At 32.6% G+C, this 16,755-nt stretch overlaps 1 protein-coding gene across 1 annotated transcript in view; it reads right to left on the reverse strand.

Moving 5' to 3' along the window:
* The window catches only part of LOC106869541 (obscurin), a gene marked incomplete at its 3' end in the record, with an annotated part of 380,350 nt that overhangs the window by 311,957 nt on the left and 51,638 nt on the right, over positions 1 to 16,755 (reverse strand). The window contains exons 3-11 of the mRNA XM_052970280.1: positions 14,864 to 15,400; positions 14,252 to 14,450; positions 11,185 to 11,273; positions 10,274 to 10,471; positions 8,677 to 8,943; positions 7,945 to 8,211; positions 6,491 to 6,757; positions 4,263 to 4,529; positions 2,341 to 2,607 (exon numbers count right to left, since the gene is read on the reverse strand). Coding sequence (XP_052826240.1) covers positions 2,341 to 2,607; positions 4,263 to 4,529; positions 6,491 to 6,757; positions 7,945 to 8,211; positions 8,677 to 8,943; positions 10,274 to 10,471; positions 11,185 to 11,273; positions 14,252 to 14,450; positions 14,864 to 15,400 — 2,358 coding nt within the window. The remainder of the gene's footprint in view (positions 1 to 2,340; positions 2,608 to 4,262; positions 4,530 to 6,490; positions 6,758 to 7,944; positions 8,212 to 8,676; positions 8,944 to 10,273; positions 10,472 to 11,184; positions 11,274 to 14,251; positions 14,451 to 14,863; positions 15,401 to 16,755) is intronic.

The following is a 16,755-nucleotide window of genomic DNA, read 5'->3' on the forward strand; positions in this document are numbered from 1 at the left end:
TATATACATGCACACATACATACAGGGTGCAGTGAATAAATTGTTGTCTAAATTACACAAAAATGAAAATAACACTGACATTTCATTTTAACAGATATTTTTACTAAAATTCCATGAAAATATCTAGAAATACTAAGTAGTAAATTTATTCAATAAAATCGTGAATGGCTTCAGCCACGGTCTTCAGATGACTTTGGAATCTCCTGCAACTCTTCTGAATGGTCTTCTTGTTTAAGTTGGTGAATGCTGTCATAATCCTTGCCTTCAGTTCATCCTTGATGTTACAAGGGGTTTTGTTGGTCTTTTGCTCACTACACCCCACACATAGTAATCAAGGGGATTACAGTCTGGGGAGTTAGGTGGCCAGGGGTGATGTGGTTGCAGAAATTGTTTGACAGCCATGACTGGGTTCTGCTTGTGTGGCATGGTGCAGAGTCCTGTTGCCAGACATAAGGTCTTCCAGCAGCCACCCTCTTCACTAAGGGCAGCGCTACCTCCTCCAGGCATTTGATGTAGGCCTCCGTTTTAAGTCTGAGGCCATGTGGGAAGATGAATGGAGACAACGTCACCATCACTAGTGATCACTCCAAACACCATGATGTTGATTGGGTATTTGATTTTTATCACTCTCAGTATATGTTTTCGGGACACAGCAAGCCAATAGATTGACACCCAAACACTCTGAAATGTTCTTATTGGAGCTTCCAGCACGAATGCCAAGCATTACAGCATGTCATTTCCAAATTTGTGGCAGAGTGAATTGTGTCATGGAGCTGATTTTCTCATAGACAGTGCCTAACTGACCCTACTATACTATGTAGTCGATAAAATCAAAATGAACAATGCACATGCATGAAATTAAAAATATAAAATGGTGACAATTTAGCCATCACACCTGGTATGTTCTTTTATTCCCTTATTCTTTTATTTGTTTCAGTTATTTGACTGCAGCCATGCTGCAGCACCGCCTTTAGCTGAACAAATCGACTCCAGGAGTTATTTGTAAGCCTAGTACTTATTCTATTGGTTTCTTTTGCTGTACCACTAAGTTACAGGGATGTAAACACACCAACATCGGTTGTCAAACAATTGTAGAGGTACAAACACAGACACACAAACATATACACACATATACATACATGTATATATATATATATATATATATATATATATATATATATATATATATATATATATATATATATATAATGGGCTTCTTTCAATTTCCATCTATCAAATCCACTCACAAGGCCGAGGCTATAGTAGAAGGCACTTGCCCAAGGTGCCATGCAGTGGGACTGAACCCAGAACCATGTGGTTGGGAAGCAAGCTACTTACCACACACCCATTCCTGCACCTATATATATATATATATATATATATATATACACACACAATATATATATACACACATAATATATATATATACATATACAATATGTATATATATATATCATCATTTAACATCCATCTTCCTTGCATGCTTGGGTAGGACAGATGACAAGATTTGGCTAGGTAGAAAAACTACCCTAGGCTACTGTTACTGTTTTGACAGGGTTTTTGAGGAGAGGAACTTGTGTCAGAGGATGAAAGGTTAGAGTCTGACAAAGAGACAGAAAGACAGAAACAGGTGTCTTGACACAATAGAGGAGGCATTAGAAGAGGTGATCCAGTATCAAATGATGAAAGGATAGAGTGTAACAGAGAAATAGAGAGGCAGAAATAGGTGTGTAGCTATAGAGGAGGTACATGGTTACCCAATGAGAGAGAGAGAGAGAGAGAGAGAGAGAGAGAGAGAGAGAGAGAGGAAAGAGATTGAGAGTGAAAGAGAGGTACAAGAAAGGAACCAGAAACAAGTGTACTGATGTAAAGGATATATTTGGTTACCTAGTCACAGGAAAAACAAGAGGAGAAAGTGACCAAAGGAAGAGAGAGAGAGTAGGAAACAGCAAACAGTAGATGAGAGACATGTAGTGCTGAGTGCAGAGCCTGGTTAGAAAAATAGGGTTGGGTGTTGGAGGTGTGGGGAGCAACAATACAGTAAGCAGGGCAGTGAAGGCAAGAAAGGGAATGGGAAAACAATCATGTTTTATGAAGAGGAAATGTGAGGAAGAGAAAGATGCAGTTAGAAGAGGAGTTGTAGTTCAATTTCATTGGATAGAGTGGGTGACAAGTGTGCTGTTACATGTGGGTTAATAAATAAAGCAACTAAACATTCTGCCCGAGAGCAAATAAACAACAACTAATTAAATCTACATTTTAAAATTATTTTGCAGTATTTTATAATATTAATACATTTTCTCTTTAAAAATATTTGAAATAAATCAATTTTTCATATACCGTTTACTTTCAGTTTTGCTTTGGTTGAAACACCATCCACAACACAAGAGTATTCACCAGAATCTTCTGTATTAACATGTTTTATTATAAGTCTTTGAAGTCTCCCATCAGTTGTTGTTTCAATTCTATTGGTTTCCTTCAAGGGCTCACCATTTTTCAGCCAAGTAGCTAAAACATTGTCTTGAACAGTGACACATGTAAGAATGGCCATTTGTTTCTCATCTATTGCTAGATTTGTCAACTTTTGTGAAAAACCAGTGGTTATTGCTGCAAAATTTATATGGTATATAGTTAATATTTTGTACTTCAATGCATAAATGTATACATAGTAAACAAAATTTAAGAAAACTTAACAGGTTTATATCCTAGAAAACAGTATATTTTGAAATGGATACACTCCCATGAAAACAGGAAGAACATCTAAATGGATAATATGATTTTCTTTCATTAATTTCTTTGTGGTAGCACCTGTGTTTAAAGAAAATTAACAACTGTAATTATAAAATAACAGATGTTAATTTTATTATTATCATCATGGTTAAATATCCACTTTTTCCTACAGTTATAAAGCTGAAGATATTTATGTGTTGCTAACTTTCTATGGTGTGTTCTGACAACAATATCATTAAGCTTTTTTTGAATATCATTATTAGATTAAGTTTGCCCATATACCATTTTCAGTGTTATATCTACACTTTTCAAATATACTGCATATGGCCATTTCTAAGTTATCACTTGTGAATGCAGTCACTAACACATTAGTTTTGATAATGTGCCTTTAATTCAAAATTCTGTTTCTGTATTACATATTTTGCATAAACTGATACTGACACAAGTATGGCCCCATAGTTTAGAAGCTTATTTCCCAATTATGTGGCTCCAGTTCAGTCGCACTGCACAACATCTTGGATGGTGACAAGAAGGGCATCTGGCTGTAGAAAACCCTCCTCAACAAATTCTGTCTAACCCATGAAAAATTGAATGTTAAAATGATGTTAATGATCCAAAAATGAAAACTAGAATAGCTGCATATCAAAACTTGATACACTTAGGTGAAACAATAGATTTTAAAAAGAAGCACTGATTGATTTATAGCTTCAGCTATATATTCTTCAATAAATATACCACAAACCTTGACCTAAGTTTCATCACACTAAATTTTAATATCACCAAAAGCGCTTGCAAATCTACAGGATGTGGAAAATTGTTTTCATTTTTACTGATATAAAGTTACCTCTAATCTCCCAGGTACTCACAGTCATTTGGTGAAGTATTATTCAGTAACCTAGAACAAATATAAGTTGGTCCGTTCACCTTAACAGTATAAGGCAACAGTATTGCTTTGACTAACTTTAGGATAAGAGTCATTAATTTTAGTCTCCTATAATTTCTTTTGTCGTACAGCATTTCTCATAGAGGAAGTGTAGATCTCTCTAAATGAGTAAGAATTGTAAGGAGGGCTGGGACAGACAAATTACTATGTTTACTAAAATTAAAATAGCTTAAAATTTTTTAGCATGTCCAGCACTATAGGAAAAAAGAAACATTCTATGGATACTAACTCTGTTTTGTCTACTCATTAATAAAAAGGAGGTGAACCCAAAAAAGTATACTATTTTTGTAGGAGGGCCGGGTATTAACCATTTACAGAACTACTGGTTATAAAACAACAGGAATGCCATTATAGAAGTTAATAATAAGCTTGCTGTGTCAATCATCTAGAGCAGAATTTTATATATATTATATTCAGCTTAAACAAATATGGTAATGGATTTCTCTATTTGTTGTTTTTAAGGGTTAGATTATTGAGAAACACTGAAAACTGGTGTTTTAGCTTAAATGTAAATTTCACTACTTTTACTGACATAAAGTTAATAATTTTACTAATATGAAAATACTTTTTAAAAACAATGTCAGCATACCATTTACTTTCAAGTTTGCTTTAGTGGAAATATCATCCACAGTGCAAGAATACTCTCCAGTATCATCAGCAGTAGTATGTTTTATTATAAGTTTATGGAGTCTTCTATCAGTTGTCATCTCAGTTCTATCAGTTTCCTTTAACTTTTTGCCATTTTTCATCCAGGTAACCATGACATCACCCTGAACAGAGACACATGTAAAAATAGCCATCTGTCTCTCATCCACTGTGACACTTGTCAATTTTTGTGAAAATCCCGTGGTCAGTTCTGAAATATAATACAATTATTATTCCAGTGAAAAACAATATAATTGCTCTAAAATCAAAAAGTGTTCTTCAATGTATTTATGTTTATGTGTACTACGATAGATAACTATATAAATATAGTTAAGAGATTGTAAATTATATACTTCTTAATAAACTAATACAGAATTCCTATTAGTTTTTTGTTGCACAACAATGGATTCTACTGATCATGAAAAATTCTTTTATGATTAGATGCTACTTATGGTATTAATTACTGCTTCTAATTAACAGGCCAGCAATTTTCGGGGAAGTGGGTTAGTTGATACCATCAACTCCAGTAGTCAGTTTCAGAGTTGATGAAAGACAAAGTTGACCTCAGCAAGATACAGATTGAGGAAATAAAGAGTCATAACTAAATACTGCTAAGCATTTTGTTCAATGCTTTAATGATTCCACCAATTCATCATCCTTGATACAGATATGAACAATTATAACAGTAGTTATTATTGTTAATTTATAGAGTAATAATAATAGTATAATAATAGTTTGCAAGCACATGGTATACATTTAATGAACTCAGCATGTGATGTTGTTTCAAATTATAGTTGGAGCCTTTTCTTTCGACTTATGCCAATTTTACTGGGAAATGAATAAACACCCTAATATGCTATTCCTTCTTACAAACATAAAACTTGTGCCAAATTAGAAGAAATTACAACCAACAGAATTCTTGAAGGTTAGCAAAGAGAAGAAATGTTATGTTCTTGATATTCTTATATATAATATTAGCAGTATAAAATATTTCCAGTTATTAGCTAATTACTTTGTGGAATGAGACATTTGATGTAGCACTAACTACTTGGCCAACAGGTAAAGAAATGCAAATGTCTGGCAACATTCCTGATACCAAGCACCTAATGTTAGTCTTTGCTTGACCAAGGACAACAGTTGTTTTAAAGAGATGAACTATGGAAAGATATGCCTAACAAACAGTGACCACAACCAATCCCTTTCTAAGAATTCTGCAAATCCCATATCCTCAGTACTTGTCTGAGAACCATTTGCCATGGCTTCCCAAGCCACTGTATAGAGGGTTTGGACAGTTAATGAGCCTTTTAACCAGTCAAAACATCCTTTCCACAGGAAGTGAAAAATCAACAATCTCAATTTAGCCATATGAATACTGGTGAAATCAAATTGGTTCAAAAACTTATTTCAGTATGGTACTTTTTTTATTGATCTCTATTATTGAATTCTTAAGTCATTTTTTTTTCCAATATATTCATATCTCAAAGAACAAGAAATTCACATACTAATTAAGTAATTAAGAGAGACTCCCTTGTTTCAAAATGACAAATATAGAAACTTATGGGACCATTATTTAAAAATGCAACTTTAGATGTGCCAGCTTGGGAGCATCTAGCTGGCTAATGCTTGTCCTGCTAAAAATAGTAACCAAATTTTTCTCATATTACACTTCACCATCTTCAAAATAAAAGTATACACCATATAATATAGTCGTACATTGAGCATGTATGAAAAGATATGATGATCATAGTCAAAATGCTTACTTTGTCAGAAGTAACCTTGGTTAAACAGCAACAATAAGACTACATCGTTTTCTAGTGTCATGAATGAAAATAACATTTCAACTGTCATGATTTCCCTTCAGGGGAAAAAAAGAAGAGAGGGAGAGAGAGAGTGCGAGTGTGTGTGTGTGTGTGTGTGTGCACGTGCATACTCATGTGCTCATATGTGTATGCATGCATATGTGCTCATGTGAGTGTGCATGTGTACACATGCATATACTCATGTGTGTGCATGAGAGAGAGAGAGAGAGAAAGAGAGAGAGAGAGAGAGAGAGAGAAAGAGAGAGAGAGCATTCAATTTGCTTAAAGAAATATTGCTGGATAAGATAAATGATACATTTTTCAAACTCAGATGCTATACAATGATATATGAATTATATTTAAGGTTAATTACCATTCACTTTCAAGTTTGCTGTAGTAGAAATACCATCTACAACACAAGAGTATTCTGCAGTATCTTCTGCATTAGCATGTTTTATTATAAGTTTGTGAAGTCTTCTATCAGTGGTTGTTTCAACTCTTTCGGTTTCCTTCAAGTTCTCACCATTTTTCAGCCAAGTTACTAAAACGTTATCTTGAACAGTAACACATGTAAAAATAGCTATCTGTTTTTCTTCTACAGTAAGACTTTTCAACTTTTGCGAAAAGCCAGAAGTTTGTTCTGTAATATATATGAAATCAATAAATTTATATGAATCACAATATATATATATACTAGACAAAATTTTACAATTGAAGAAAAAAAAATAAATGTGAAAGTAGATACAAGTTTTAATGATGAACCAGGAAGGTTTATCAATAGCCATGATTCTTGTTCAACACAGAAGTAGCTAGGTTATTGAACTACCTGTTAATTAATCCTAATATATTTTGCCCAACCAGTGAATTCAACCTTACTATGGTTATTTTTGATGTTAAAAGCAATGAAAATTATACTTCTTTGCTAAAGAGTCTTCTATATGGACAAAACGTAACCTATTCAACAGCTGTCACATTATCAATTTCTTCATCAGTAACAACTTTTAACATAGCACTTAAACACATTGAAAATTCAAGGATGATTTTCACTATTATGCCATACACAGTATCTTTTTCTAAATCACATATTCTTTATGTCACCAAAAAATCATTAAGATTTGATTTCCCTTCATTATTGGTCTACATTGACAAAACTCTATCATATCTAGGATTTGTAAACTTATATGATCCCTAATGTCACTGACTGCCTTCAGAAAAGAAATATTTGTCAGCAAACTCTTTTACTTTTTCATAATCAGACTCCAGATCTTCACCTATTTTATGCTGTATTTTCCTTCATTACTACAACAGATCCAGTTCCTTTGAAACTAATATTACTGCCATTCACTCAAAAATGTTCTTATACTATTGATACTGAAAAACTTTCTCTAACATTACAAAGTGTTCTTTTCTTTCCAAAATCATAGCATTGAAACCCCCTTTATATTTCATGTTTCTTTAGTTTTACACTTTCATCAAGCATATTTCATGCACATTATGTTCAAAATAATACAGACTATAAAGTATAAATTGCTTAGTGTTCAGAAAGGCTTTCGAAAGCTGGCTTAATAAAATATGAAAACAGTTCTCAAGTATGTTATGTGTTATGTATGAGAATATATCATTCTCTGTATCAAAGTTATTAACAGGATAATCTAACTATAAAATTTTAGTAAAAATTAAGGGAAAATATATGTCACTTTGATACTTTTCAGCTGTATTCCATAAAAAAATTAATGTATAATATATCTGCAGGAAAAGGAACAATGATGTGTTTATTCTATGAACCATTTAACATATTAAGAACCTAATAAATGTATGTTCACTCACCATTTACTTTCAATTTTGCTGAAGTTGAGATGTCATCAATAACACAGGTGTATTCACCCTCATCTTCAGCAGAAACATGTTTTATAATAAGTTTATGAAGTCTTTTATCTGTTGTTGCTTCAACTCTTTCTGTTTCTTTGATCTTTTTGCCATTTTTAAGCCATGTAACAGTGACATTTTCTTGTATGCTTACGCACATGAAAATGGCAGTTTGTTTCTCATCCACTGTGAGACTTGTCAATTTTTTCGAAAAGCCTGTGTTTATTTCTAAAACAAAAAAGAAGCTCTCGTAAAAAAATATTCTTTATTAATAAACTATCAAAAAACATGTATAAACGTGAACAGGGTATGTTCATATAGAACAACCAAGGATTTTAATCCAACTCAAGACATTTTTTATCAATCACAAAGTACAAATTTAATAACAATACAATTTACTTTTCACTACACATATGCTCATTTACAAACACACACACACACACATGTTTATGCACATGCCAGTTGTAGACCTTTTATGCAACAGAACTAAAATCTATGAAGCTTAATGCTACCTAGATAAGGAAGGTAAGTTCATGATACTAATTCAATATTATTAATATAACTGAAATGGAAAATTTAAATTTCTCAAAGCTCATCTCTGCTCCCTTGTCATACACATTAACATTACTTATATCATTAACATTACTGTTATCTAAGATCTGGTGGAGAATGCTTATAAAAAGGGTAACTTACCATTTACTTTTAAGTTTGCTTTAGTTGAGGCTTTCTCGATAACACAGGTGTAGTCACCCCTATCTTCAGCAGTAACATTTTTGATGATAAGTTTATGGAGTTTTCTGTCAATTATTATTTCTGTTCTGTCAGTTTCGATGATCTTCTTGCCATCTTTCAGCCAAGTAACAGAAGGATATTCCTCTGCACTTATGCATGTAAAAATGGCCATTTGCTTCTCATCTACTGTCACATCTGATAGTTCTTCCAAAAAGTAAGCACCAATATCTAAATTTCAAAAACATATAAAAATCATGAAACCAAAGAAATGTAAAAGAACATAAAATATTTCAAATCAAGCAAACTATAAAAGCTCTCGTCATCAAATTTTATATTATAATCCTATGATCATAAAATGTTAATAACCACCATCATCTCTATGATCATCAAAATCATTTTATATATCATCATCATTTAATGTCTATTTTCCATGATGGTATGGATTGGATGGTTTGGCAAGGTTTCTACAGCTGGATGCTCTTTCTCATGCCAACCACTTTACAGTGTGTACTAGGTGCTGTTTTTTTTCCACCAGTACTAGTGAAGTTGCTAAGTAAGTTGCAAAACAGAAAATGAACAAGGATAAACTCCCATGACTAAGTGGGGGAAGTAGTCGAGAGGTGGGAGGTGGCTTTATGTCAGATATTGAAAGGCTAAAGTATGACAGAGAGAGGGACGAACAAAAGAGTCTTGCAACTGAGGAGATACATGGCTACTCCACATTATGTAAAGGTGGGTGGGAGTAACTGGTAGGAAGTTTAAGCTAGCAGTGAAAGGTTATCCTAAAAGAATAAAAGTACTTATAAAGATAGAATACCTAATTCATTTATTTAAAACAATTTTTTTTTTAAGAATTATGTCTAAGGTTTTTTTTTTTTTTTTACATATCTGAGGAAAGTTCTCTCAAAATAGAAGTCAGCTTGATAAGTAAGTCTGATAAAATTAATATGGCAATTGAAAATTTGGTTGTTTGTATATCACAAGAATACTCAAAAGAATGAATGTTTATGTAAAGTTTAAGTAAAACAATATTGTACATTGAGAAGAACTGTAAATGTGATTCAGATTACTCTTTTCTTTATATTTTGCTATTTACACTTTGGCCTGATGACATTAAAACTGAGACTTGTGAAATTTTAGGCAGTTTTTGAAAAAGTCAAGAAATAAATATATATCATTTCCAAATACATCAATTTTCATAAATCATTCATCTGAGATGGTTTATAAATAACAATGACTTTAGATCTACAAAGTGTGATTTATAATCTGAATTGTTGCTGAAATGAGGAATGAGTGTAGGTAAGAATTTCAAGAAATGCAATTCTGGATAGGAGAGCTTAGGTAAAAAATTTAATACTTGTTCAGATAGGTCAGATATTGCTGGTAAAGAGATGAAATATATTGTGAAAGTGCATTGAAACAAGTTTAAATATGAGTATTATGGAAGTAAAAGTTCTAAGACACAGATATTCTGGTATCAATAAGTAAGACAAAGAAGGTGTATCTTGTTAAGTGTCATGTTTGAAGAATAATAGTTCAAGAGAAATCAAACACTTACCTCCAACTTCAAATTCAAAATCAGTTGAAGTTGTACCATATTGGTTTTCTGCAATACAAGTATATTTCCCCATATGTTGATCAGAAGCATTTGTAAATTTCAAAATATGTCTTCCTTGTGCTTCATATATTATGATATCTTCTCTGTTTGTAAGTATTTCCTCATTTTTCATCCATTTAATGTGAGGTTTGGGGTTACCTATTAAGAAATGTTAATGCAAAATAAATGTGAACCTTACAAAAATATGAACTTATATGTATATTTTAGTTTTATTTCTTGTGAAGTTAAAAAAAATCATTTAAAAATAATTTTTAGTTTTTTTTAAAAATAATTTTTAGTTTTTAATGAAGATGTTTTAATAATATTACATTAAAAGTAATTTCCAGGTTATTAAGCTCATCATTGTTTTTCTTAATAGTTTATCTAAACATTTCAGACATATGATTTAATAAATGATTCATATTTTATGTTCATTTTGTCTATAGCAAAATGTTTTTAACCCTTTAGCACTGAATTAATATGCACTGAATTAATCACGCATTGTTTCGAAGAAACTATTGTTTATTTTTAGAAAGACATTGAAGAGTAAGTGTGAGAGGCCAAATCTGGCCAGTTTGAACATAAAACAGATAGAATATTTAAACCTGACATGACCAGTTTAAATGCTAAAGGTTAACACTGAAATTATTCTAGAATAAATCATAATTAAGGATAGTAATGCAAATGTAAAAATAATATTCTAGATTGAAAGACATTAATTAAAAGTTATCACTATTTTTTTTTTTTTTTGTTCAAAGTAAACTACCAACCATTTTACATAATAAAACCTTATGTCCTTGTATATTTTCTAAGAACAGACATAAAAGAAATTAAAAAGTTATAAAAGTTGAAATATATTCATTTATTCTTACCAGACACTGCACAGGAAAATATACATGATTTGGATGTTTTAACCTTCTGAGAAATAGGTTCTTCAAGGAACTTTGGTTTTTCTTTTAAACTGGCAAAAAAATATGTAACAGATAAAATTTAAATTCTTGTCATTTAATTTCATTTATAATATTGACTTTTCATTAATAATAATAACAGTCTTTAGATCCAATTTCATTGACATGTGGCAATTTCTTCTACTTTTGCTTTCAGCATGTATACTATATACATACATATATATATATATACATATATTAGGTTGTTTTACATGAAATGTTGTATTTGAAAGGTAACAATAAAATGTTTCAGAAGCATTAGGGAACTGATTTATTTACTCAAAGTATGATCCATGTTCATTTATGATGTTTACCCAACGTTTCTCTATGTCATATATTCCATCTTTAAAAACAAAATTCATCGTTTGCTGTGATACACTGTCCGAATGCTTCAATTACCTCTTCTCTATTTAAGAATGTTTTATTGCTTATGAAAAGCTCAAAATGCTTAAATAAGTGATAATCAGTAGGAGAGATATCAGGGGAACAAGGAGGATGTTGCAAAATCTCATAATTCAGGCTTTGCAACTTTTGGACCGTAGCTTGAGGACTGTGAGGACGTGCATTGTCATGGAACAAAATTAGGCCATCTCTGTTCACTAGACTGGGTTGCTTCTTTTTCAAATTCTCATGCATACAATCAATTTCTTGGCGATATGATGTTGCTGTTACCATTTTTCTTTGTTGCAAGAATGAATAACAAATAACTCCCTTTGCAGTCCACCATACAGTGACCACTAACTTTTTAGGATGCAATGGTGGTTAGGGTGGTGTTTAGGTGATTTTCCTGCATCTTAATCACTGTCCTGTTCTCCTGCTGTTGTCAAAGAATATCCGTTTCTCATCACAAGTAATGATTTGATGCAAAAATGGTCTTTTTCCAGTTGGAAAAGCAATAAGAAGCACACTTTGAGCGTCTGCTTTTTTTTTTTTTTTTAATCTCATTCAGTTGATGTAGAACAAATCTATCCATTTTCTTAACTTTTCCAATTTTTTACAGGTATCCAAAAACAGTTTTCAAACCTTTGTTCTTGGATTTTGTTCAACCAAAGCATTTAATCCATTATGCTGAATAACTGATTTTGGCCTACCCCTTAGTTTATTTTAAGGCTATCATCTCCTGAATGAAAGTTCTGATGTCTGAACAGTTCTGATGTCTGAACAGTTCTGATGTCAACAAAACCATTATCAAAGGCCTGCTTGATATTCTGTAGAGCTTCTGTGGCAGAGTGACCCAGTTTGTACTCATACGAGAAAATCACTCAACATAGTTTGATTGTTATCATTTTCATAAGGTCTGTGGGTACGAATTTTGTATACCAAATTGATGGGAAAGAAAAAGAGTCAAAATTAAATGCAAGGTATACATAATTGAGATTTTAAATGACTGAAATAACAAGTGATTAAAAATGCAACATATATATTCATTTAGGTTGATTGTAATGGCTGGTCAGAGTGTGACCATTGGTTTCGCCCCTATAAAGTGCTTAGCTGTATAGGTGACTCATTCAAATGGCAGGAGGCACATAATTTCTCTACAACTGGAGCTAGGAAAACATCATGGTCAGTTAGTTTTGTAAACAAAAAAATACATCTGGAGGGTTTCAGGCAAGATGGGGTTATCCCCCTTACATCGGTTCCAACCATGATGGTTTACAAAGTTGGTGACGTGATTCTATTCTGCGAATGTGAAATTCTAAGCTTGCAACAGGAAACGTATCTGATGAAGACATTGCTGCCTACACTGCTACTCTAGTTGTCACCTCAGCCTCATATTTGGCAACCTCAGCTTCACATTGACCCCCCCACACACACACACACACACACACCATCCTCCACTGGACAGTCACTGTACACCCTACATAAGCATCTTGCCTCCCCTCGTGGTTTAGGGGTGCTCACCTGCTCAGATGACTCCCGAGAGGTAGTTAATAGTTTCTCTTGTATAGTCGGCCTTATTAGCAGTGTGTATGGGTGCCCTGAAAGTTTACTTACCAGAGTAAGAATGTATAATACTCAGGGTGTTACAACCTCTGCTAGTTACAAAGGGCCTCTTCTTCAAAATGAAGAGCAGATAGTATGATACTTGTGTGCAAAGTATTATGTTATGTAATAGTGAGATACAGGCGTTGAATGCAGAGTATTTGTGAAGAATAGAAAGAAATGAAGGAATTATGCTCTGCTGGATGGGTAATGTTTGTATACATGAATGATGAATGAGTTGAGACATGTGTAAAAGAATCAGACTGCATTGGCACAGTCTTGTGATGCAGGTGGAAGATGGCAGTTGCATGAAAAAGAGTTGAGCACTCAAAGTGGATGGTGCCTGTGGAAAAGAAAAACCTAGAAAGATATGAACTGAAGTGGTGAAAACCAATCTTAAGATGTTGCACTTCACAAGGAACTGTGACAAATCACAACACTACACAAACACTCTCTCTCTATCTCTTTCTCTTTCTTTCTCTCTCTCCCACTTTCCCTCTCTCTCTATCTTTTTCTCTTTCTTTCTCTCTCTCCCACTTTCCCTCTCTCTCTCCCTCTATTTATCTATCTATCAATCACTTTCTCATGCAAGCATGGCAAAAAGTACACTAAAACAGGCAGTGATGATGACATAATGCTCTTTCTGTACTCATTCTCTACTGCCTCATACTCGTACCTTTCTTCCTTTCACTGACCTTATCTTCTCCCCTTCTCTGCCACTTTAACACCTTCCCGTCTCTGTCTCCCTGGCACCCCTCCAGCACCTACCTGACCCACTCATACTCTCCGGTATAAGGTGGAATAACACTGGATCCTTCTACTCAAACCATCATGTCACTTTTACCATTCTGTCTCACTCAGTCTGTGGACCTAAGCTCTACTGATATAAAGGAAGGTTTCATTGTAATGTAGATGAGGTGATTCTAAAATAAAATTCCACAAATGATTGTTATTTAATAGAAGAGTAAGAAATAAGAATTACAAAGAAAAATTTTAAAATCGATAGTACCTCTCAACGTTAACCATAATGTCGCCAATTATAGTACCCTCAGTATTGTGTGCCGTAACAGTATACTTTCCACGGTCTTTTTCTGTAGCTGCTGCTATCTCCAAGCTGTACTTATCATTTTTCTTTCTTAGAGTGAAATTATAGTTAGATCTGATAGGATTTCCATCTTTAAACCATTGTACGTCAGGCTCGGGATAACCTTTAACAATGAAACAATTAATTATTATAATTAACAATTTATTCAACATTCCTCATACATATCAGTTTTTTTATAGGATATGCAATGCATTATTATCATTAACAAAATAATACTTCATTCAATTAAGTTTTCTACTTTAATCATAAAAATAAAACACTGGTACATAAAACAGAGATACCAAAACTTGACATAATATATATAATTTTTTATATATACCAAAAATAATTTGTTAGAATAACATGATTTCATTTCTAAAAATGGACTTTCAAATATATATTGTTAAGTTATTTGATAGCAATTTGATAGCAACTTGAGGAAATTATTTAATGGTTAATTTTAATTAATAAATTCATAATTTAACATTAATAAATTAATAAGACTCATTTTAGGTTTAGATCTAAAAATAAATTTACCTGTTACACAACATTCTAATGTCACTATCTTTTCTTCTTTAGTATAGACATCTTCACTGATGCTAATAATAGCAGGTGGACATCTTCCATCATCTTCTTCGGTAGCATTTCCATTTTCAAATATGATCTCTTCTTCTTCTTCAGGTTTATCAGGAGACATTTTTCTTTCAGATTCAGTTGCTTTTTTGGTTTTGACAGGATTCATTTTCTGAGTACTGTCAGTCATATCAACTCGTGATGCTTCATCAAGATAAGACTTCCTTGACATCATTTCACTTACAGATTCCATGTGTTCAGAGTCAACAATATCATCAAGTGATATTCTTCTTCTGTCTGATTTCATAATTTCTTCATAAGAATAAACATCAACAGATTGGGATTTCATCATTTTGCTTGATTTTGAAGTTTGTACTTCTTGTTTTGACATACTAGATAATATACTTTTATATTTATCATCTTCATAACTTTCTCTTGTTTCAGCTTGCATTGCATCCATAATATGAGTTGTGGAACGATCTTCCCCATTAAGCATATCATCTGCAATAACAAATAAATTAAAATATACGTACATATCAATTTTCCATAATTTTATATATAAAATAATGACATATTTGATAAATTCTTAGACGTAACATACAGAGTGAAACTCCTAATTACATGTGAATGTATGTATGCATGCATGTAATATATTTAAGTATACATGTGTGCATGTCTGTTTGACTGCCTGTCTGTCTATCTGTGTGTGTGTGTGTGTGTGTGTGTGTTTATATATGTTTCTGTGTATGTGTGCTTGTATGCATGTGTATGTACATACATACATACATACATACATACATACATACATACATACATACATGTGTACATATGGCCGGATGGATGGATGGATGGGTTTATTCCAAAATGTAAAATTACAGATGCTATATTTCTGGAGATAAATGTAAGAGATGCACTGGATAAAAACACAATCCTATTTTGCATTTGCTAACCTATCTCATGCTCATGTTGACCTAGGATCTCAGAAACAGCTGTTTAATTAGTAATGAATGAAAGACATTAGAAAGCTGTACATGTTATGTAAGGTGTTAAAAGAGTGGTTGAGTGCTTGAAATTTTGATCTAACTTTCCTAACAAAATTCAGAATAGGAACTTGATACATATAGAAGAATCCAAGAATTACAAAAGAAGTTTGAAACATAGAGGAATGAGCTTGAAAACAAACAGGGCTCTGATTTTCTGTTATAAAAAAAAAATCAAATTCTGTGAAATAAAAGGAGAGATGGTTTTTTTGGGTTTTTTTTTTTTTTGATATTTCAAGAAGCAGTAGTTTGTAATACATTTCATTCATGACACTATTGTGATAAAATTACATATGTCACCAGTAACATGCACATAAGGTTCAGAAAAACCATTGTAATTTACTGATCAACTTATATGAAATTAAAGGCAATAGATTGTAAGATCAAAAGTGAAACTTATTTCTGATTCAATTATATCATAGATCAAGCAACAATAATTTCAAAATATGAAAATTCTATAAATAATTTTGTTCTCAAAACAATATGGTATACAGAAGATTCTTTATAGGCAGGGAAGACTCTCTAGCTTTACTGTGAACACAATAACTTCTTTTGTACTGGTGGTGTGACAAAATGCATCTAGCATACTCTATAAAGTGGTTGGGAACAAGAAAACTATCCAATTGTAGAAACCATACCAAAAAGTTACAATGTATAAGCGACATATAGTCACTGATCTGTCAAAGAGGGGAGTATATATATATATATATATGCGGGTGACACGTAAAAGCACCCACTATACACTCTGAGTGGTTGGCGTTAGGAAGGGCATCCAGCTGTAGAAACTCTGCCAAATTAGATTGGAGCCTGGTGTTG

Source organism: Octopus bimaculoides, chromosome 1 (assembly GCF_001194135.2).
Source record: "Octopus bimaculoides isolate UCB-OBI-ISO-001 chromosome 1, ASM119413v2, whole genome shotgun sequence".
NCBI lineage: Eukaryota > Metazoa > Mollusca > Cephalopoda > Octopoda > Octopodidae > Octopus > Octopus bimaculoides.